The 24350-nt window shown below is 40.5% G+C and overlaps 1 protein-coding gene across 2 annotated transcripts in view; it reads left to right on the forward strand.

Annotated features, from left to right (window-relative positions):
• The window catches only part of C2H3orf14 (chromosome 2 C3orf14 homolog), a 31844-nt gene extending 24645 nt beyond the window's left edge, over positions 1-7199 (forward strand). For both annotated transcript variants that reach the window (XM_042454272.1, XM_042454273.1), the window contains exons 5-6: positions 4733-4807; positions 6767-7199. In XM_042454272.1, coding sequence (XP_042310206.1) covers positions 4733-4807; positions 6767-6910 — 219 coding nt within the window. In that variant the 3' untranslated portion in view covers positions 6911-7199. The remainder of the gene's footprint in view (positions 1-4732; positions 4808-6766) is intronic.
• The last annotated feature ends 17151 nt before the right edge of the window (positions 7200-24350 follow it).

The raw sequence follows: 24350 nt of genomic DNA on the forward strand, positions 1-24350 counted from the left end.
CTTGAAAATATGCTATAACTGGATAGGAGCAACAAAAAGACACATCTGGTGAGTAGGCCTTTCCACATGCCCTTCTCAGCTAAAATCAACACAAGCCTTTACCACTTTTTCTTGCCCCAGAGTACTTTTCTTTTCCTACCATCATACATGTCTTTTTAGAAACCTGGGAAGTTGCCAGTGAGTCAGTGCATCAGCTCATCTAGCTCAGTAGTGCTGACACTGTTTGGCAGAAGCTCTCCAAGGATTCAAGCAGCAGTTTTCCCAGCCCTTCCTGGAGGTGATAGAATATATGGAACTTTCCCATATATAAAGTATGTGCTTTACCCTTAAACGTAAAGTTAAAGATTTTCCTTTTGACAAGGTTGTCATGTTGTGTCCGACTGTAGGGGATGGTGCTCATCTCTGTTACAAAGCCAAGAGAGCCAGCTTTGTCAGAGACTACTCTAATCGCTGTTACCTTTCCACTGAAGTGGTACCTATTTATCTACTTGCATTTTTCCATGCATTTGAACTGCTAAGTTGGCAGGAGCTGGGACTAGTTATGAGAGCTCACTCCATCACGTGGTGCTTGGGCCTCAAACTGCTGACCTGTGGATCTTACAATCATCAGAGTCCGTGTCTTAATCACTGAGCCACCACGTCACTTAACCTAAATTAAAGTGATTGTAGGCACACAGATATCTGGGCTGGGTATTTTAGTCCTGAAATAAATCAGAAAATTCTGCCATAAAAATATGATCTGCTATGTATCACCCAAGCATGCCATGAGCCTGTGGTGTTTTGTTATCATGACAGTGGCTCTCTTTCAGACCAGAGCAGAAACATTTTGATAGGAGTTCTAGGAGTATACATTTTGTGCCGCATCTGCGGTGTCATGTAGTTTCTGAAGCTATTAGTCTGACATGGTGAACTCCCCACCTCATAGATTGATCAGGAGGGTCTTACATGCTATAAATGCATTAGTGTGGGAAGGAGGAAAAGTTAGCTGGCATTTTCTCTCCTGTCTTGGCATATTAACAGTCACTCAGATGGTCACTTCTTTTTGTTGCTGTCTGCAGGAAATTTGGTCCTGAACCCACCATCCCTTTTAACTTATTAGAGTGGCTTTTATGTATGGTGGTAATCCAAGTGGCTCCTTAACTCACTGAGTGCATCTTGTCTTTTTGATCATGTTGCAATAGGATCCCTGTTCTTCTCATCTGCCATGCTTTGGGAATTATAGGAAGTCCCTTTGGGGAATTTCCTTCTTATTTTTTTAAACTTAATTTTGAAAGATGCCTTACTCTTCACACTCACTTTCTGCTCCCGACAATGCCATCTGCTATACTCTCTTCTTCCATTTCTGTTCAGCACTGGCTCCTTCACACCCCACTCCCACGCCCCTTCCCATCTCTCTCAAATTGCCCAAAAGGCCTGCGCTTGATCTCTTTAATGTTTGTGTATGAAAGCCCACGAAAAAAGGGGGGAGTGTTGCAGCTTCAAGGAGGCGCTTCCTCCCCCTCTTAAATTGAGTCTAGTTCTCTGTGAACCCAGCACATGGAAGTGGAAGCCCATGTGCAAATTTTCTAAGAAAAGCTAATAGAGGTGAGTTTTCATTGGAGTTTGAATGTCTGGTGAACAGCTTGCTGCCTTTCTACATCTTTGTGCACATGTTATGAATGCATATTAGCAAGTCATCTTTGTCTCTGGGCAAGAAAGAGCTTGAACAAAATTGCTGTCTTTCTTCGTGGCTTTGTTACTTTTGTAGCTTTCTTTGAGAAAGAATATTGGCTTCATCACATGTGTGCAGCAAATGCTTTCACTTCAAACCGTGAATCATCTTAACTGTAAATTGCCCTCAGCATATACAGTTCAAATCATGCAGTCAGGGTTCTCAACAAAAAGTACCTCAGCAATAAGAACAATTCTTACACCATAAAGGGTGTTTGTCAGGGCAGAGCTGATTCATTTGAAATATCCATCATAGTGACCTCATTTCTGAAGTTCTTTTTTCAGGGGTTTTTATCTTATAAAATGATAACCACATTAGAAAGATTCAGACATTTCTTTGGAAAGTAGAGATGCAAGCTTTATCAGATACCTTAGAATTGTGCCTTATAGGCCATCTGTAAGTCCAGCCCACTAACTGAAGCAGGAAATCCAGGGCTAGACCATCTCCAAGATATGACTGATGCACTATGAGTAAAAAACCTCTAGCAAGGCCTTCCAGAGAATTGTTTCTGTTGATGAATGTTCTTATCATTAAGAACCTAACAGGTTGAGTCTCCTTTATCTGAAATGCTTGGGACCAGATGTGTTTTGGATTTTGGATTATTTTTGGATTTTAGAATAATTGCATATACTTAATGAGATACCTTGAGGATGGGACCCAGATGTAAACATGAAATCCGTGTATATTTTGTATACATCATGTAAATGTAATCTGAAGATAATTTTATACTTAATGTGTGTGCATGAAACAAAGATGTGTACACTGAAGCAAAGGTGTCACTATCTGAGTCACCTAAGTGGACAGTTTTGGATTCTGGAGTATTTCAGATTTCAAAATTACAGATTAGGGATACTCATCCTGTGGTGAACCTAATATTTGAAATGCCGTGGATGTAATATTCAACTTTTTCTTATTTCTCTTAATCAAATCTACTCATATATAATTGAAGTCTTTTGCATCTACTCCTTTCTGAGGCATCACTCTTTGTCTTCTTGTATTTAACTGAACTTTAGTTGTTTGAAGAGTGGTGTCATGAGACCTCTCCTCCAGTCTAAAAATACCCATTTCCTTCCAGCTTTTCTCAGTCATAGATCTTGTCTTCTGTAGCATGGTCTACTTTCATTCCTCTGAACCTTCTGAACTCATTCCGGTTCTGGCTATGTCCTTCGCAAAGTGTGGTGACTAGAACTAGAACAGCACTCCAATTGATGCCTGACTAGTGCAGAATAGAGTGAAATTATTATTTCCCATATCTTGGGAAATGTGATTCTGTGAATGCAGACTAAAACTGAACTCCCATGTTAAGCTACTGCAATCACAAGAGCCTTTTTTCACATGCTCTACCCCAGCTTTTTCCTGTTTCAGAAAATTAGAAACCAGGGATATCTGCTGAGGCTAAATGAAGGATGATTTACGAGAAACAGAAGTACATCTTCATAAAGTGCTTAGCTGATATGTGGAATTCACTGCCACAAGTAATGACTGTTACCAGCTTGCTAAATCGCAAGATGGAACTTATATAAAGTATGCTTTTGCATATCAACCACCAGAGAGCCTGAGATTGTAGTTGATAACCTGCTGACAGTATCTCTCCCTTGGGGCACCTTACTGTCCATTGTGTAAACAGAATGTTGGGCTAGATAGGCATTCGTTCTGTTCCAAATTGGTTCTTATTATGATCTTATGTACTACAATGTATAATTATCTCCTCCTAGACTTGAGATGACCATCATTATGATGATTCAAGAATCAAAGCATGTTCTATGGTAGTAAATTCAAGTTTGTTCCAGCTGTAAATTTGACCAGGACCCAGAACTGCTCCTAAAGAAGAATACCTATATGATCAACATGCTAGAACCATCTCTGCCGGATAGGGTGACTTAATGCTGGCAAAGCACCCAGAGCAGAGGCATCAAAGGGGTGGTCTGCAGACCTGGCATCATTCTACAGTTCATTTGCTGCCAGCCTGTGGCAAGTTACCAGGAAATTGGGAAGGAAGGGAATTGCCAGGCTGCCGCATCAGATAGTTTGAGAAGCACTGGTCTGTTCAATACACATGTGCAGGCAGATTACACTTTTGTATCTTGAGACTTTACATAGCATTTGTGGAGTTTGGATTCTGACTTTCTTACACCTGTGGCCCAAATATTCAGTCAGAGAAGATGAAGATTATTATGATAAATATGCAGGTCAGAAAAAGCTGTTATTTCCCTAAGTCACTTTGAGAAACAGCATGCTATAAATATGAATGAAAAGGAATGGGGAAGTACTGGCGTTGACTTGTGTTGGTTATGTCATAACAGTAGTTCTGGCATTGTCCTGACAGTACATCCATTCCCAAGTACTTTTTTATTCATCAGGGCACCAGAGCCATCAAATCTAGTAAGCCTGTAGCATATTGGTTAAAATACTTTAAATGTTGTTGAAACTGAAATTCTTGTTTATTTGGTTTTATGACCAGTTTGAGGAGCTTTGAACACTTCCTATACAAATTACCATGGAGGTGCTTTCATAAACCTCTCCTATTCTTATCTCAAACTACAAGTATGCATAGCTACATTTGCCTGCACTTGTCCTTTGTTATCCCTTTTTATTTTAAAAATAATCACATTTATACCCCATATTTCAGATTCACCTTAAAGTGCTCTTGGCAATTTACATAAGAGTTTATTTGTTTTTTAACAAATTCATGGAGATTATGACTATCAATCATGATGGTTTCTGTATAGCTTCCCGACATTATTGTCAGATATGGTATGGCTCTCAATGCCAGTAACTATGGTTCTCTTCTTGGATGCTATAGGAAACAGGAAGTTGGACTAGATAGGTCTTTGGTCTGATGTTGTTGTTAACTGCCCTCGAGTCGATTTCAACCTATGGCAACACTGTGAATAATACAGTGTCTGATACAGAAGACCTTTTCTTTTGTTTTGACTTCCATCATTGTTAAAAAGAAAGTTCATTTACATATCTGAGTTCTGGAAGCGTCAGTATGTAACAAACGTGCTTTGTGTGTTGCAGGATATAGAAGCAGCAGAGAAGAAACTACACTCACGAGAGCACTTACTTCTACATCCTGATATTGTTAATCTCGAGGTAAAGCTAAGGCAGAATTTTTCATTGTTTAGATATATTGTCTTTAACACAAACATTTAAAAACTTCCTTTAAAAAAAGTCTTCTCTTAAAAGATGAAATCCCTGCAGGGCATCTAGTGATCTATTGCAAATTTCAAATTATTTTGAAGGCCTTATGTTAGACTTACAGTAGGTACAAAACATCCAATGCAACTTTCGTTGGATGTTAAATTCTATTTATTTTAGACTACAATTTCAGTTTTTAGTAAGTTGTATGTTGTTGTTGTCAAAATCAGAAACACGCTGCTTGGCAGCATGTTGATTAGGTTTATTGAATCAATTGTTGAATAGAGAGTCAACACATACTTAGATCCAATTGATTCAGTGAGTCTGCTCTAATCAGAACTAGCAGCAAAATTTGAGATTTCAGTTTGCTTTTTTGATTCATTTGTTTTTGATGTTTTTTTCCATAGTGCTAATAGGGGGGCGAGGGCAGGGAGCATTAAAGAAAATTCAGATTAAATAAAACTCAGTGCAATAAAATATCAGAGTAAGTGTTGTCCCCTTGGTCAGATCCCATTGTACTTCAGAGGTGGCCAGAGCACATCCAAAGGAGTGTGTAGGACAGTTCCTTCCTCTTCCTCCATATTTGGGATAATGTCTGGGACTCATCCAGATCAACACCTCTTGTAGGCATTCCAAGTTCCTCACCAGCAGAAATGCTGTTCAGGAGAGAAGAGGGAGATTATCCATGGCCTATATTGCATTTTGGAGGCACTCTGAGCAGTCCAAAAGCTTAAGGTGATGATTTGAGGAAGGTCTAGGGTCTCAGTGACTTCAGCGTTTGGATGGCTTCTGTCACAGAAGAATGAGTGTAAGGGTGGTTGGCAGCAGGATACTGTGATGGAAAGATGGGTGCAATTGCTGTGAAATTACCAGTGTGGACAGTCGATTTAGAGAGACATGTAGGAGTGGAATCTAAGAGAGGATGTAGATAAGAATTAAAGCAATTAGGAGAAATTCCTTTAGTGAAGGGGAGGGTGTAGTAAAATTCTGGTAGCATGGCTAGCTGTTTGAGGTGAAATAATTTAGATTATGTTTAATATCCTATTATTCAGTTTAATATCCTAATCTAAAAATGACCATTGATTCTGGTCATTGTTTTCCTTCATTAAACATATTTACAAATAATAATTCTTATCTAAATTTAGCATATTGCATCCCACATATGACTTTGAATTACAGACCAAAGGAAATAAAAGCGAGTGTCCTGCCATTCTCTAAATCTGTAGATGTTGAGCTCAAGATGTTTGTGGGGAAGGTGATATTAGGATAAGTCAGGACTGAGGAGGCAGAGAGAATGACTTATCCACCAGATCCTTAGAACATCACCACTTCTAAAGCCAGCTAAAGTTTGTGGACTCTCTCAATAGTTTTCAAAGTTGGATTCCATTTCTTTGACACTGTAGATTTATTTCTTGTATACTTTATCCTCAAAACTATTTCAACCCAGTAACTTCAAATACCTTGGAATCAGTATAGTATGTAGTTGTATTTATGTAAATGCCAAGCCATTTTCACTACACAAATGATTACCATTGTTTTAGAAAAGCATTATTATATTAAGAATTCTGAGACTAGTGTTGGGGTTCAGTGAAACATAAATGCTGCATAGCTTAAGGAAACAATTACACAGTTCAAGGATTACCATTCTAATACATTATTCACCACAAGAGGGCACATCCAATCATTGCAAATTTACTCTAGGCATTGAAATCCTTCCAGCTTCCATTATACTGTGTAATTGAGGGATTTGAGATTTAGCACCAAAGTCATTTGGCCTTTTCTAAATTACTTCACACATAAAACAAGCTTTAATAACACATTGTATGTTCAGATTGTTTTGCTGAGAGCCTGATAAACAGAGTAGATTATGTTGAGGATGAAAGTTAAATTGCATATCATGTTGTATCTTTTCAGACTCTTTACTGGGCAAAAGTAGAAGAATCCATTCCAAAATGGGAGCCATTTTTTTTAGGAAGAACCCAAGCCCCTGTTGGTGTTAAAACAATTAAGCTGAAAAAGCAGAATACAAGGCCTTCAAAAGGCTCAGTGCCAAGATAAACAGAAACCAAAAATCTGACTGGGCTGTTGGGAAAGGTCTGCTCAAACCTCCAAATAATGGGTCATAAAATGGATTTGTGAAATATTTGTTGGGTAAGCACCATTAAGTCTAAAAGTGCATTCGGTTGTTCTCCCCCAAGCGCTATTATCTACATGGAAGTGACTTTCATATCAAACACGGATGAAACACTGCAGGAGGGAAATGCATCTGCTTCACTGAGGCAGAAATAATATGATCTGTTACTCATACATCATCTTTTCCTAATAAAAGTGAAAGCAGATATAAATCGCATTGTCTATCCCTTGAGAAAATTTTCTTCTTGGGAGGGCAGGAAGTTCACCGCCTGTTGGCAAGTTGAACATAAAACGGGTGGCTGTTGGCTCAATAGATTTCCAAACAATGGAGGCTCAAGTGGAGACCCACTGAATTTGTTCATTTGCTTTTATCCTAATAATGTGCCTTCTTTCTCAGTCACATTTAGTCTGAGGACACAATATTCTGTGGCTACATACCGCTCAGCTTTCTTACAGTATTTCCAGTGCAATCCATCTGCTGTGACAGGATTTAACTGTAGGATTTTTAGAATCTTGCAGCATTTGACATGAACTCAGCTTTGTGCAAGGGATCTGTTCTTTAACAATGTGTGCAGCAACAGAAGACCATATCAAGAGACATTTTATGTGAGCATATTTTGTCAAAATAACGTTTTTAAACAAGCATGTCTGTAGTTTTTCACATCTTGAAATGAATAGTAATGCCAGCCCTTTTTTTTTTGTAAGCTTCATTTGGCAGTTCAGAGAAGTGGAATATAAACAACAGGTTAAGATCTATATATGCATTTTGCACTTTACTACTAAGGACGTGGATTTCTGTATTGTCAAGTGAGCATCTTGGAAATCACAAGTGGTAGCAGGTGGGAGGTGTGGAGGTCCTTAGAGCTGAGATGTAAGGCAGAGATAAGAGTTTCATTTTTGTATCAAATGTGAGGCTTAACAGACAGTTATGCTGTTAGACCAAGAGCTTGTGTGCATGAACAGACATATACTACAATTGGTAGAGAATAGCACCAGTTGTACTTTTACTTTCTGGGTGTCTGTTTGTACATACGTATGTATATGCTTCTAGAGCATGGGTTGGAATTATTTTTCATCCCAAAGACCACATTGCTTTGATGATAATATATGAGAGCTTGTGAGCATGTGGAAGTGACACCACTCAAGGAGGTCTTCCCATCCCAGCAGACATACTGAAAAAGCACACATACACACTAGTGATTATGAGTTGTTGTTTTTTAAAAAAAACAACAACTAAACACCAGTATTGGCACCAATAGAGCCTTTAAAACAGCCTAATTGCCACATTGGAGAGGAGGGTTATTTGTTCAGGGGTAGCACATACCTCCCCCCACAAAAGGATTAGCCCCAACAGTTGACCCCACAATGACACACACACAACTCAAAATGGGTATTAGGCTTCAAAACTGTCTTCATTGACACCATTGGATGCTCTTAAAAAGACTACTTACAGGTCATTTCTTTGAGAAGAAGCCAGACACAAAAGAAGTTAACCCTCCTCCCCTCCCTTCTTTCCATATTTCCTTCTTTAATTCCTCTGAAAATCTCTCCTGTACAACAATTATGCTTTTTTAAAAAAAGGATCATTGCTTTTGTTGTGGGGACAGACCATGTTCTAGAGCAGCAAATGGAAACCTCGGGCTCTGAGGCTAGATCCAGTCAACCTGGGCCTTAGTGTGGCCCTCTAGGACCTTTCCTTACAACATTGTCATTTGGTGATTTCCTTGCTTTTGTAAGTTTGAAATCCCTCCTTATTTTGAGGAGTAAAGCAAAAACATTCTAAGCAAATAAATACCACTGATCATGTTTGGTTTCAAGTTCCCCAGTGGATACCAACATTTGTGGATGCTCAGGTCCCATTACATACAATGGCGTAGTGAAATGGTGTCCCTTATATAAAATAGCAGAGAGAGCCAGCATGGTGTAGTGGTTTGAGCATTGGACTAGGACTCATGATTCGAATCTCCACTCAACCACGAAAACCTTGGGACCTCAGAGCCCGAGGTTCCCATTTGCAGCTCTAGACTTTGCACAAGTTACACTCTCTCAGCCTCGGAGGGTGGCAGTGACAAGCTGCCTTTGAGAAACTTGCCAAGAAAACCCCATGATAGGTTTGCCTTAAGGTGATCATAAATCGGAAACAACTTGAACACACACACACACACAGCAAAATGAACATATATATTTTTTAATATTTTCAAGCCATGGATAGTTGAATCTGTGGTTAAATCTATGGATACAGAGGGCCAACTGTAGTTCTTGGCTATAGAGATATTTTCAGCAGTGAATGGGCTAATCTGGGATCGCTTTTGGCCCCGCCATGTTTTATTTAAAACAAATTCAGATCTGTATGTTTAATGTAACATAGCCTAGGCTGAAAAACCTTAGGACTGAGCAGACTTTAAAAAGAGTTGTGTGTATCTGGCTGCTCTAAGTTTCATAAAGTAAGCTCATAACAGTCCAAATGATTCTTGTAAACCAATACATCAGTGGGTAGAAATTATGGGTGTTTGAATCCATATACCTTTCTAATCTCCTGCATTTCTGCATTTCTCTGGAACACTCAGTTCATTAGAAGCCCTACTTGGGCATTCTTCATACGGAGAACTTAAAAATGACTCAAAATATATAACTAACCACTTCAAATGAAAGGAGTTACTTGTTAGCCCAAGAGTGATACTTTTTATTTCACCCACAATTTTTTGTCCACACAACACCACCTTAAGATAAATTAAACTGAAATGGGGTGGGGTGTTATCAGTATGCTGATGACACCCCAGTATATTTCTCCATGTCTCCGTCATTAGCGACAACGACATATGTTAATTATAAAGATTGTATGTATGTATGATTGATTGTTTGTACAGCGCTGTGTAAATTTACAGCGCTTTACAAATAAAGGTTAATAATAATAATAATGGCATTTCTCCCCGCAAACAGTGTCTTGAGGCAGTGATGGACTGGATGAAGGAAAACAAGCTCAAACTGAATGCAGACAAAACGGAGATACTTACAGTAGGGGCCGCTAAACCAGGTATCGGGTTGCAACTTCCAGTCCTACAGAGGTTCACACTCTCCTCAAAGGACTGTGTTCACCGTCTTGGGGTACTTCTTGACCCGTCGCTTCACATGAGAAATCATGTGAATGCGACGGTCAAGAGTGCCTGTTATCAGCTTCGGCTGATACTCCAGCTGTGCCCTTTCCTGGAACCAGGGGACCTTGAAACTGTAGTACATGCACTGGTAACCTCAAGACTTGATTTTTCTAATGCACTCTACTCGAAAACTGCAATTGGTACAGAATATGGCAGCCAAGTTGATTACTGGACCATCTAGGAGCAGCGATCATATAACACCAATATTAAAACCACTCCACTGGCTACCTATTAGTTTTCGGGCACAGTACAAGATGTTGGTTATTACCTTTAAAGCCCTACATGGCTTGAGCCCAACTTATTTAAAGGATCTCCTACTTCCATACAATCCACCCCATGCTGTCAGGTCCTCTGGGAGGAACTTACTGCAGCCTATAAAGACCAGATTGACTGCAACCTCCCAGAGGGTTTTTTTCTACAACCGCACCCAGACTGTGGAATGGCCTGCCAGATGAGATCCATCAAATCACCAATCTAGATAGCTTCAAGAAAGCTGTTAAGATGGATCTCTTCCGGCAGGCCTTCCCAGATTAAAACACTTGGCTATGTAGCAACTCTCACATATATCTGATGACTCTGCCTACTGCTGTTGTTTTAATTGTTCATGTAATTTTAACCTTAAACTGTTTAATTCTTTTTAAGGGGAGATATTTTGTATATATGGTGTATTCTTTTAATACTGTAAGCCGCTTTGATTGTTTTTACAAAAAGCAGGTTAGAAATAAAAGTTTTATTTATTATTATTATTATAAGGTGAGAGACTAACAAACTAGCCCATTATTATCTGGTGAACGAGGAAGGGAAACCTTTGGTTCACCATGCTTTTTGGTCTGCAGATCTCATCAGCCTCAGCGAGCACAAGCAATAGTAAGGGATTATGGGAGGTGTCCAAAACATTTTGAGGGAAAAAGTTTCCCACAGCTGCAGCAAACTTTGTGAGTAAGCTGAGACTTCATAGAATCATAGAACTGGAAGAGACCTCAAGGGCCATCCAGTCCAACCTCCTGCCATGCAGGAACTCACAATCCAAGCACCCCTGACAGTTGGCTATCCAGCCTCTGTTTCAAAACCTCCAGAAAAGGAGACTCCACCACTCTCCGAGGGAGTGGGTTCCACTGTTGAACAGCTTTACTGTCAAGAAGTTCTTCCTAATGTTTAGGTGGAATCTCTTTCCCTGTAGTTTGAACCCATTGTTCTATGTCTTAGTCTCTGAAGCAGCAGAAAACAAGCTTGCTCCATCTTCAGTATGACATCCTTTCAAATCTTTAACCATGGTTGGCTGTCATGTTACCTCTTGCAATCTAGAGACTTGGAATCTGCGTTTCTCTAGTCTAAGAGCAATACTCTATAAACCTTTTACCATATTGGCATTATACTATACTCATTTTAAAAAACTGCTCTATTTTTATAATTATAACTTCTATGTTTTTTTAAAACTACATTGCCATAGTTGTTACGAGGGCTTTTTGTGGGGATGCATTGTGTGTCTTGTTTTTCCATCCAGACTGGGAAAAGGAGCAGCACAAAGATGAATAAGAGATAGAATTGAAGTAGATATGGGGGAATCAAACTGTAGTTTTTGGAGCCCTTTTAGTCAACTGTGTCTTTTGTTTTCCAGTGATATAACTGGCTCATTTCATGATTGCTCCAGTTGAGTGTTTCTGCTTTACTTCATTAGCCGTGGAAAGCAAGCAGGTAGCGGGATAGCAATACTAGATGTACCTGAAGGAGAGACCAGGACTGAAGGCAGAACTGGATGTTCCAGAGAGGCAGGTATCTTGTGGTTTGACCAGCAGAGGGAGCGGACATACTGCCACCACATGTTTTTCCAAAGACTGAAAGGAGTGGAAGGTATACACATGTACTTTCCAAAATTTCAGGCTGTCTACACTGCTTGCTGCTGTCATCCTGAATATGTAAATTCCAATTACGTAAAAATACTAAGAATCCCTCTTAAAATTGCTATTTCACAAATGGTTCCATTTTTAAAAGAGACTACTGGAAGTTTGCTGTCAACTTTTCTCCCCCTTTCCTGCTGAAGTGTCCATTAAACTAATCAGGTTTTCTAATTTTTTAACAGAAACTGCCATCTTAGAACTATCCTGTTGAGTGGGTGTTGGTGTTTATAACAATAACGTTGTTTTCATAATATGTGATGGCAGATTAGCACGCTTCTCTGCAGTGTTGTTAACAGTTGTAATTAAGGAATAAACAGTAAAGGGTGTCAGTCCGATGACAATTTCATCTATAGTGTCACAATACAAAATGTCACAAAATATTACTGTTATATAACTACAAAAATATCAAATTAGGCTTTCATCTGAGAAGCAGAGAAGCTTTTTTAAAACAAAAAAACAAAAACAAAACCTGGCATAGATACCATCGCAGTTTTATACCTACTCAGTCTTCTGTCATGAAGACAAGTTGGTAATGTTTTCTGCTGTAAAATTTGGTCCTTTGCCATGCAACTGAATTAAGAGAAAGTATGAAGAGCTGATCCATGGCTGGGTTTTACGAACACCAGATAATGTAGGAGGATGAAGACAACATACCAGTTTTGTCTTCTTGGGAGAGATTTTTTCAAAAGGACATAAACATCTAGCCTTCATGCGTCTCTTCAGACAATCTCCTTAAGCTTTTCCTAAAATATGTTAGACTTACAATTTACTTGTATCCATGTAGGAGGGATGGAAAATAAATGAACTTTGAGAATAAAACTGTTACTCTAGCATTTAGTTCTTTTAGATGTGGTTCTTAACTTGTGGTCTGCGAACCCCCAGGAAGCTATGGTATTTTCATGGGGGGGCGGGTCTGTGAAAGCAGCTCAGCCCATCTCCTCATCTCTGCAGTAGAATGGCCATGTTACAGGAGCCAAGGCAAAGGCTGGATGGTTGGTTGGTTGCCAGTATGTGGCCACTCCACTGCAGGCAAGCCAGGCAGCTGAGTGACAGCAGAGCTGACAGACAGTCTTTGCCATTTTCTTCCCCCCCCCCCCCCTTTACAGCCAGGAGCAGCCCAGTCTCCTATCAGATACACTTCAACTCCCCACTTTTTTTGGCCTTCTTCATCAGGACGTAAATTAAGAGTAGGCAGACTAGCAAGCAAGCAATGGGTCTGGCACTCCTCCTCAGCACTGATATCAACTAACACTAACTTATTCAGAGTTAACCAGGACATTTCTATATGATGCAGCTCTCTGCCACTGTCTGCCCTGCATCCTCCTTGCCCTGCTCGTCCATCCCCACCAATAGCCCCATACCTCCCTTTCCTTGGCATCACAACACCTCAGCCTCACTCCAAGGGCACTACTACCAACTGTAAACCAGCCATCTCCACCTCTTTTTCACTTCATAGCTAATTTGGCAAAACATTCTGTGGGGTATGACAGAAGCATAGAGTCACAGAATCATAGAGCGGTTTCCGATTGCTGCTTCTGGGGAGCAGAGTTATTGATGTCCATGTGCACAAGTCCCTTTTTGGACAGTGTTTCAAGATACCCTGCTGCTAGGGAGCAGAGTTCAATCTGCACTGGCCTCAGAGGTGTTGGAAGGAAAAGGAAGACTTTTCTCCTGCTTCTTCCCATAAGTTTTTGGTAGGAGCGAAATGAACAGCATTGTGCAGGTCCAGCCAGCCTTTGCCTTGGCTTCTGACATGCTGTCACTCCAGTGTCGCTCAACTGCTTAGGCTGCCTCCTCCCCAGAACAGAGCAGCCACACGACAGGCACAAAGGCAAAGGTTGGCTGGCTGGACCTACACATTGCTGTTCATTGTGTTCATGGTGGGAAGAAGCACCTCTGAGGGAAGATTTAACAGATGGCGTAATTGTTACAGTTCAGCGTTCATGTGTTGTTGTCATCTACGAATTTGTTTTAAATCTTAACTCAAGTCTTGTGGGTCCATAGCAACAAAATATATTTAAAGGGGGTCCCTGGTAAAGATGATGCTAGGACTGATTGTTTTAGATCTACCAATCTCCAAAGTTTTAGATGTCTCTTGCATAGAACAATATTTCACGTAGGGAACGGTATCTAAGTTGAAAAAGGGAGACAATATGGTTGTAAGATGATAAAGAAACAAAGAAAGATTGATGAATAATCCTGTTTGGGTGGAGAGAGAACTACATATAGCTGCCTTTTGGCCCAAAGAAATGCTGCTATAAATCCCTCCACATTGCATGTTCTATATATGGCCCACTCAATTCCTTTATCAAGTGATGCTGCAGAGGCAGGTTTACATATGGTGGATTTGTGCATGGGTGTTTACTTTGAGGTCTTTTTAACAAAATGTACTCATTACTGTTTAATTTCTAACCTATCAGTTACTATAGAGAATGGCTACATTCAAATAACGCGGATCAATCACAATTTATCATGAAAGGAATTAGCACAGTCTTACTTCAGACCTATATACTCTTCTCTTCCAGTGGTGTCCCAAAGAGATCAGAAATTTTTCCTCCACTTTTTTAAAATTTGAAAATGGCTTGTGTCTTCTAAGAAGCAATGGTGGTTTGTTTGGGACAAGCTAGTTTCAAACCACCACCTGCTGCCCCATGTCCCCTTCCAGTATCATTGGTCTTATTATACACAGCTATTTGGAAAAGAGACAGAGATTACAACTCAAGAGTGAAGGTGAAGTGAGGCTAATGGTCCTCTTCCATTTTCTCAGTACTTAAAAAGTTCGCTAGGCTGCATCCAAATTGCAGAAATAATCCAGATTGACACCACATTAACTGCTGTGGCCCAGTGCTATGGATTTCTGGGAATTGTAGTTCTGTGAGACATTCAACCTTCTCTGTCAGCTCTGGTGCCACAATAAACTATAAATCCCAGGATTGCATAGGATAGAGCCATGGCAGTTAGTGATGTCAAATGAGATTAATTCTGCAGTGCGGATGCAGCCCTACAGTCAAGCTAGCCTGAGCATTTTGTGTTGGACAAGCAAAGACATTTCTTTTGACTGCACACATTCTGTACAATATACAGATTACCTGAAACATAGTATATGAAAAAAGTGTGAAGCTGTCATTCAACAAGATGAATACTCAGCATCATATCACATTCAAAGGTTCTTTTAACTTCCAATTTCTTTGTCACGTTTATTTGCATCCTTTTCTTCCTCCTAAGGAATGCTTGTTTGATGGATAGTTTTGCATTCCTACTCTCCTATCCTTCATTGTAGGGTCCTCACATCTAAATGCTAGCAAAATACAAACCTATAGTTAAATTATATGGAAAAGATGGCTGCATATCTAGGAAATATGATTGTCTGTAGAACTGTTTGGGACATCAGTAGAACGTTACCTGATAGGATACTGCACAATTTAAACATCAGAGGAAATATCAGATCTGTTTCTAGCCTGTACAATTTTAGATGGAAAAATGGTGCTTCCCTTTTGTTCTGCACAAATACCCATGTGGTAGGTGGGTAGGTATCTTGGCTAATAAAAAAGTAAATGTTGTCTTCCTATGCTAATAGAATACATACATACATACATACATACAGCTTGAATGCCTGTAATTTCAGTGGTATGGATAGCACCTCCACCACTGCAGATCACAACTCTTGTACACTATCATTGTGCTCCCATGGCCTGTCACCTGCTGTTGAGCTTCTTCATATTTCAGTGAGCTTGCCCTCAGATGGCAGACATGCAATCCACTGCCAAGGCTATATTCGAAGCTGTACCGATGCCTAAGCTTGCTCTCTTGCATAGCCTTCAGGAGCCCAAAATCATAAAAAGGTGGGCAAGTAGAGCTTTGTGGAGGTCTGTGCATACATTTACATGAATGCACATTTCCCCCACAGCTCTGCAAGTAGAACTGTTCTTACTTTTTTACTGACCAGAGTTTTAATCTAGATGAGGGGGAGATCTTGTACTAAAAGATTTGTAGTTACCTATTCAGTCAATGATTGGATTCCTTCACCTTTTACACTCTCTGATAGAAAAGGGTGGGTATATTTCATTTCCTTTTAATGGGAAATGTTAATTACTGGGCTTGAGAATACTGTGATGAGGTACAGGCTTCCCCATCGTCCCTGACACTAAGTGGCCCAGCTTCCGCCAAAATGATGGATGCAGTGATTCATGGAACGATGTGAAGAGCAGGGAGTCAAGCCTGTTGAACTCCAGGGTTGGTTCTTCCATTTTGGGATGGTACGTGCACCATCTATTCTGTATGGGAACTGAGAAGTTACATTTTTTGCCCAGCACTGCTGACCATAAGCACCACATTCATCATAAAGATGGTGATTTCTCTAGTCTGAAAGTTAAGTGCTTATGCTATGGCTTCACAAATTTGCTTCTCTTTCTCATTTGTAAACTTTAGGAGTCCTCTTCCCTAAGAAAGGCTGCTAATATGCTTATTGGAGAATAAGCATTATTAATGTTAGTTGTGTGGGACTTTTAAGTAAACATGCATAGAATTACATTGTAAACTGGATGGGGTGGGGGGGTTATGTTTTTTAAAAAGGCATAAATCCTTTTTCACATTACTCTTATCTGAGAGGCTGACTTTAATAGCTCCAAAGTCCTTATAAGTTGCCATACCACAAGGAGCCAATCTCTCTTTATATGGCTCCATTGTGATTCTACAGTCTCCCTACTCCGTTTATAAAGACCCACACAGTTAATAACCTCAAATGTAATGAGCCATAATTTTCAGCTCCCAGGCTCCGTACTTATTTGTTACGGACACCACTTTCACTGTAAAAGGGAGTGATTTCTTTAAACTATGCCTAACTGGCTGCACAAGTTAAATCCATTCACTGGTGCTTTTGCCAGACATCAACCTGAAACAGTCTTCCTCTTAATAGGAAAGAAAGAGCAGGTCTTGAGGGTATTGTATATTCCTAAGCACTTAATAACAATGATAACTCAAAGGAAATAGGAGATCAGGAGGCCACCCCATCTGGGGGGATATTACTCATCGGTGAAAAAGGAGGAAAAAGGGTTGATCTGATGCCTGAATGAAGAGAAGTCTATCACTGTGCCTCTGTGCCATCCATAAACTATGTCTAGGATGTGTCTGCAGAGCCGGCATTGACCTACAGTGTTGAAATTTACAGACATTTCCTCTTCCCCCATCCGCACCCCCAAATCTTTGATTGCCAAGCCATTCATTGGATCCAATGGTCCTTTTTTCACCTGCAGTCATCAGCCTTCAATTTCTCCTTGTACCGAATGGCTTTGGTAATGGCACAATCTAGGCTAGTGTCATCCCCTCTCCATGCTGCCTCAGCCAGTAACAGAATGAATCATAAGGAAGAGGCTGGTGGTTGTGCACGAAATGCTTCTATTTCTGCAGAACTGCTTGGCAACTGCCAAAAAAGCAAGCAGGGGAGGAAGTGGAAAGAGACATCTTGGCAGTTCATGAGATTTGGGAAGAAGAGGATACCAAAGGGTTCTTGGCTGCTCTTCTTCCTACACTGATTGACTTGTCCAAGACCACACATCACCTTCCTTCGCTTGCAATTATCTAGCAAAATATCTTTCATTTCCACAATGAAACTGTGTGACACAACTGGCATGCTGCCAAGACCTCCTGCCTGCTCCAATATGTGTGTCTCTTGCAAGTGAGGACACATTGCAACTGCTCTCAGTGAATGCTGCTGCCCAGTGTAAGCAAAGGGTTAAGAGGTAGGCTCTGTCCAGGCCAGAACAGGGTGACCAAGTACATTATTTGCAAGTCATGTCCACTTTACTCCAAACCTTGTAAACGAAGTCTAAAGGAGCAGTCAGGTTGCTGGGTTTCAGGCCTCCATTCTGCAGGGTAGGGGAAGGAATTGCAAGTCAAGAGCAGTGCCATGAAAAGTCTGTAAATATAAATATTTTGCTCATCCATTAAGATGAGGGCATACTCAGTGCAATTATAGTTGATGCTTAAGGTATCATGCATAGTGATAACACCAAAGGTTGCTCCTTTGTAATAACATCAACACCAGGTCCACATGATATTACAAGGAGCTGTCCTTAGGCCTCAGATTTTGGCATCCAAATCCCAAAGCCTGGAATAGCACTGATGTGCCAACACTACACTCAGGAGTATATACTCATGTATAAATCTATATATTACACTGACCTGTGGGTAAGTCAACTCAGGTTTTTTGGGTCAATTTTTTGCCTAAAATATCTAGACTTATACATGAGTATATACTCCTGAGTGTAGTGTGGGCCCATCAGTGCTATTCCAAGCCTTCAGGTCTGGGTTAAAACCAACTAGAACAGTGGTTCCAAACTTTGGTCCTACAGGTGTTTTGGACTTAGGTTCCCAGAAGCCCCAGCCAGATTGTCCAATGGTCAGGAATACTGGGAGCTGAAGTCCAAAACATCTGCAGGGCTCAAATTTGGGACCCACTGAGCTAGACCAACCATCTGACTATAAAACTCTCAGATTACAAGAGTAGTATGCAATATACAAATTACACCTACTAATTTCCATATAGGCAGCTAAGTGTCGTCTTTCACTGTGCCTTTGGTTATAGGGAGTGCTATTCCTCTGTTTAGTTTTCAATAGGGGAAGGACTTCCTATTGTGAAATGCTCTCCATCCTTTCTGATTTTTATTCCATGCTGTCCTATCTGTTTAGCATGGAATAAGAAAAGTGTAAAATGATATTTCTCCTGGTTTTGAGGGGTGGGTACACTTATGTATGGTCTTTGAACTGTTCCATTTTCCTCCTGTTGCCTGTGGACATGCAAACATAGTGTTAAACTAAAAAGATGGATTTTCTTATCATTGGGACAAAGGATGTATACATAAGGTGGAGGAATAGGGACTGATGGCAGCATTGCTCCTATTTCACTGCATCTCACCCTACAATCTGTGGTTTCATTTCATAGAGCTACATGCACTGTAAGAATCCCAACTGCACTGAGGAACTGTAGTCTGATAATATTTTCAGAAGTTTTATGTCCATTTCTCAGAAGAGCTTTACTTGTATAATCCAACATGGCCAGGAGTTGGACAAGATCGGCACTGTGATTCCTTCTCTTCTCTGTGATTCTATCCTCCTATGCCCATGACTGTCAGACTGAGGAAAATGCAAGAGGAAAACAGTAAAACAAAAAGAACAAAAATAATGAATGATTGGAGTAAACCCACAGAAGTATTCTATTTATAAGTATGAATAACAGTGCCAGACCAAAACATCTTGCAGCCTGAGGCAGTACACACACACACACACACTTATTTATTTTGTTATTTGAATATCTGAGGCAGAAAACCTACAGAGCTGCCTGTCCCTGCTGCAAAAACACAAGTGCAATCATAAATAACAATCTGCTTCCTTTTCATAACACTCAGAATCAGTTTCCTGAGATGGCTACCTCATTCTACCTAATGGCAGGGCTGATGCTGTAAAGAAATACCAGTACCAGAATATTGTCCAGGGAACTGGAACGCACTCTTCAGTCACAGAGCCTTCCGTTGTTCAAAGCACTCCTGACCTCTTAGTAGTACACATTCTGCCATGATTGCAGCAGGAGATGGAACAATGGGTGCTGCAATAAGATGTAGTTATGATACAGAAAGTCTTCTGCTGAGAGGCTGAAATGACAGATCTCTCTCGTCTATTCAGGGATGCATTAAGTATATGAGAGGGAGGGAGGCGTTGTCCCTTACCAGGGTGCTTATATTAGACATTACATCTGATTTTTCATGTTCCTTAACAGTCATGGTATGATCTTAGATCAGCGGTTCTCAACCTGTGGGACGCAACCCCTTTGGAGGGTTGAACGACCCTTTTACAGGGGTCGCCTAAGACCATCAGAAAAGACATATTTCTGATGGTCTTAGGAACAGAGATGAAAATAATTTTATGGCTGGGGGTCATTTAACTGTATTAAAGGGTTGCAGCATTAGGAAGGTTGAGAACCACTGCCTTAGATGGTTTGTTTCTATGTTGCTGCAAAATAAGTATGAAACTAAGTTCCTCCTACTCCTGAAATTACACTTTTTTAGATGAAGGGTGGGCAACTTCAGAAAGTCTAGGAGCATCTGTGGGCACACTGAGTTCATAAATGCAAACTAATATCCTGAAGTAGCCAAATATCCACCTCCCATTTATTGTAGTTCATAGAATAATAACGTTGGAAGAAACCACAGGGGCCATTCAGTCCAACCCGCTGTCATGCAGAAACTCACAATCAAAGCACTCCCAAGAGATGGCCAGCCTCTGTTTAAAGACCTCCAAAGAAGGAGACTCCACCATTCTCTGAGGGAGTGTATTCTACTGTCGAACAGCTCTTACTGTCAAGAAGTTCTTCCTAATGTTTAGGTAGAATCCTGTTCCTGTCATCTGAATCCATTGCTCCATGTCCTAATCTCTGGGGCAGCTGTACTTATGTGCCTTCAAGTCATTTCCTCTGAGGTGTCATCTGGTGTGGTCCGCACCACCACCCTTTTGACACCACTGCCTGAATGGAAGTTCAAACCCTGGTCTCTCAGAATCCTAGTCCAACACTCAAGCCACTACACCAAGTTGGCTCTCATGTAGCAAAGTAGCCACATCATCAACTGTAAAGGAATATGCAAAAGTCCAAGTCATCCATCAATGTATGACTGGTATGATTTGGTGAAGGAATAATGCCTTCCTCCTTATATAATTGCTACAACACTCACTTCCCGTTTCATTTTCTTAAATTTTAGGGCTGCAAGCAGGGGTTCTGCAACCCACCAAAACACAACAGTGCCCTAAATTGGGTTTATCAATTGGGGGGGGGGGAAGTGGAGCATTAGATGGGCTCTTGAAGGGGTGCAAAAAATGACCTTGGGTGCACTTTGCCAGTAGGTCATCCTTATTTTGGATAAAAGGAGAACTCTTCACAACATATCCTGAGCTAATTTACACTTATGGAAGGATTGTGCACTTTGGAGGGAGGTACAAGGATCCAGAGACATCACTAGGGGACATCACCTGGTGCAGTAACGAATGGTGTCACACACACACACACACACACACACACACACACACACACACACACCTGACCTCCTCCCATATCACACTATACAGAATCCCTAGTAATTTTTTGTACTAATGTTATCCATAAATCATAATTCCCACATATCACTGAATGTAATGGCAATAGTTCTGATTTAAACCATTAGCAAAATTAAAATTATACAGTTGGCCCTCTGTATCCATGGATTTTTTATCCACAGATTCATCCATCCATGGCTTGGAAATATTTCAAAAATATATAAATTCCAAAAGCAAACTTTTTTTTTGCAATTTTATAAAAGGAACACCATTTCACTATGCCATTGTATTTCATGGGACTTGAGCATCCACAGATTTTGGTCTCCACGGGGATCCTGGAACCAAACCCCAGCGGACAACAAGGGCCCACTCTACCTTCAAATTACAATATCATATGCAGAGCCCAAATGTATTTGCATGCACACAATTTCATACAGTTCAAGAAAATTTTTGGCGAGGTGCAATTAAAAAAAAATGAAAAGGAATTTTAAAACTAAAAAAATAATAATTTTAATTTAAAAAAAAGACAGATGCCTCTCCTTTCTCCTCCCACCAAGCTCACCCTACACACTCCTCCTCTTCCACTGAGCTCCATGTTTTAAAGGAACGAAGGCAAACAGTTTCTGTCCAAAGACAGACGTTTGGGGAACATTGGTATCAGCCTCCCTTAGAGTGTCACCTAGTGTGGCCCACACCTCCTGCATTCCCTAGTGATGTCCCTGCAAGGATCATGAACAGGGTCAGGATCAAGCAGCATCCACACAGAGGAGCTGTTGGGACAGGGATGTTCTTGTCATAAGGGAAAGCAAGGCAGCCTTCTCAGGCTGCAGATGCTGAAAGGCACAGAACTGACACTTCATACCCTTTTCAAAGCTGCCCTCAAGCACAGTAGAAGACTAACACCAGTGTCACTAGTGTTGAAATAAGATTCAGCTGTCAATCTGATCAGCCTTTGTACATTGAATGGGGGAGACATCATATTTTCCTTTCACAGTTCAGGTAGCTGAATGTTTTGGCTCACTATTGGGAACAGATACATCTATATTTTCAGAAAGCCAGTGTTGTGTGGTGGTTTGAGTGTTGGATACAATTCTGGAGATCAGGGATTGTAATATTACTTTGATAGGTTTGCCTTAAGGTCACCATAAGTTGGAAACGACTTGAAGGCACACAATACCAATCACAACAATGGCAACAACAGCAAATATATATTACTGTGCAACCATCAAGTATATTGAATGCCTTGATAAACAAGTGAAGTTTTCCCTAAATTTCTGGTTTCAGTTTTTGGTAACTGTGTCATTAGTTATTCAGTCAAGAGGAAGACAGGATCTGAAAAGCTATGAGAAATCCTGGTGTGGGCCCCTGATAATGTCATAATGAGATGACTTAACCATATCAGTTTTATGTGGCGTTCCTTGTTTTTCTGCGTGTAAATGTTCTCCTCCTCCACATACATACATACCTGGTGGCAGATGGTGTTTACCACTGCAGTGGAAAAGCTTGAGTACAAACAGTTTCCCTGATGTGGTAAATACCAGCTTTGCCAGTGCGGGGAGTGCACATGGGCTAGGAATCCACGATGTGTGGAAGAGCAGCATCCCCTGCATAGTCACCATTCAGGTGTTTTGCCTAGTCCATGGGGGACAGTAAACTGCTGGCAGATCCATAGGAATCATGTTTAGCAGTACATCCCTCTTCATCCAGATGTATGAGTAGAGTCCTGCTCACTTCTCAGGAATTCCAAAGATCTCTTTAGTGCTTTAACTGCACAAATGGTATGGTGCTGTTGTTGTTGTTGTTGTTGTTGTTGTTGTTGTTGTGTGCTTGTATCTTGCCTAAGATCAAAGAATGGGTTTCATGGCCAAGCTGGAAATCTCCAGAGTCTCTGTCCAACACACAAACCACTACACCTCTGTGGCTCTTAGAAATGGTATAGCTGTGGGTATTTATGCCTATAAGGCAATAGATAGATGGAAAACCAGTGTGGCATATGGTTTCAGTGTTGGAGAGCAGGGTTTGAATTGCAACTTAGCCATGGAAACCCATTGGGTGACCTTGGGCAAGTCAAATTTCTCAACTTCAGAGGATGGCAATGGCAGACCCCCTCTGAAAAAACATGTCAAGAAAGCCTATCATAGGATCTCCTTAACATTGACATATGTCAGAAACAACTTGAAGGCACACAACAACAACAACATATAGATACAGATATGCACCCCCTTCTCCCATTGGCTACTAGAGCAATGGGATTTTAGACATGCTTTTGTTTGTGGTTTGCCATTGCCATCCTCTGAGGTTAAGAGAGTGTGATTTGCCCAGAGTCATCAGTGGGTTTTCATGGCTGAGCAAGGATCTGAATCCATGAATAAAGAATCCATAGACATGGAGGGATGGCTGTATTATTCATGCCTTCCAATGATATTGTAAATGTTGAAATCCCAACACTCATAATCACAGCCACACTGCCAATGAAAATTAAAATATGGTAAGTTATGGGTTGATACTTATCCACAGTCCACTTCAGGCAGTTATCATCTCTATCGTCATGAGCAAGTCTTTTGTAAAGCCAATACCTCTTCATTGCCCATTCAAGGTTAAACCACCCCAAAATACTTTCTATTACAATAACTCTTGGCATATGCCTGCTATACGTACCAGCAGACACATGAAGCAAAGTTGGCATTTAGGTTGCAACTGAATGATTTTAGAGGTTATAAGAGGCAGATGATATAATCATTCCTGTTCATCACAAAGTCCCAGGCTTGACACTGTCACTACTCAGTGCTGTTTGCTGAGTTGCCATCATCCATCTCCTACAACTGGCACCATATGGGCTGATAAGGAACCATTTTTCATGCCCTGAGAAAATGGGGCAGAGCAATGTGTAATCAAAACGCAAAAGTGGAAAAGAAACAGCAGAAGAGAAGGAGCACAGAAGGGAACATGGTCTTAATAGTTTTATATTTTTAACTTTGTATGTTTTTAATGGTTGTATATTTTTACTTGTTATAATACTGTGTTAATATAACACATTTTTTATTTTAATATATTATTATTATATTATATTATTATTATATTATATTATATTATATTATATTACATTACATTACATATTGTGTAGGATAGCTACTGTAGTATAGTGGTTTGAGTGTTGGACTACAGCTCTGGAGACCAGGGTTTAATACTGTACATTTTTGGCCATGAAACCCACTGGGTGACTTTGAGAAACTC

This window comes from Sceloporus undulatus, chromosome 2 (assembly GCF_019175285.1).
Source record: "Sceloporus undulatus isolate JIND9_A2432 ecotype Alabama chromosome 2, SceUnd_v1.1, whole genome shotgun sequence".
Lineage (NCBI taxonomy): Eukaryota > Metazoa > Chordata > Lepidosauria > Squamata > Phrynosomatidae > Sceloporus > Sceloporus undulatus.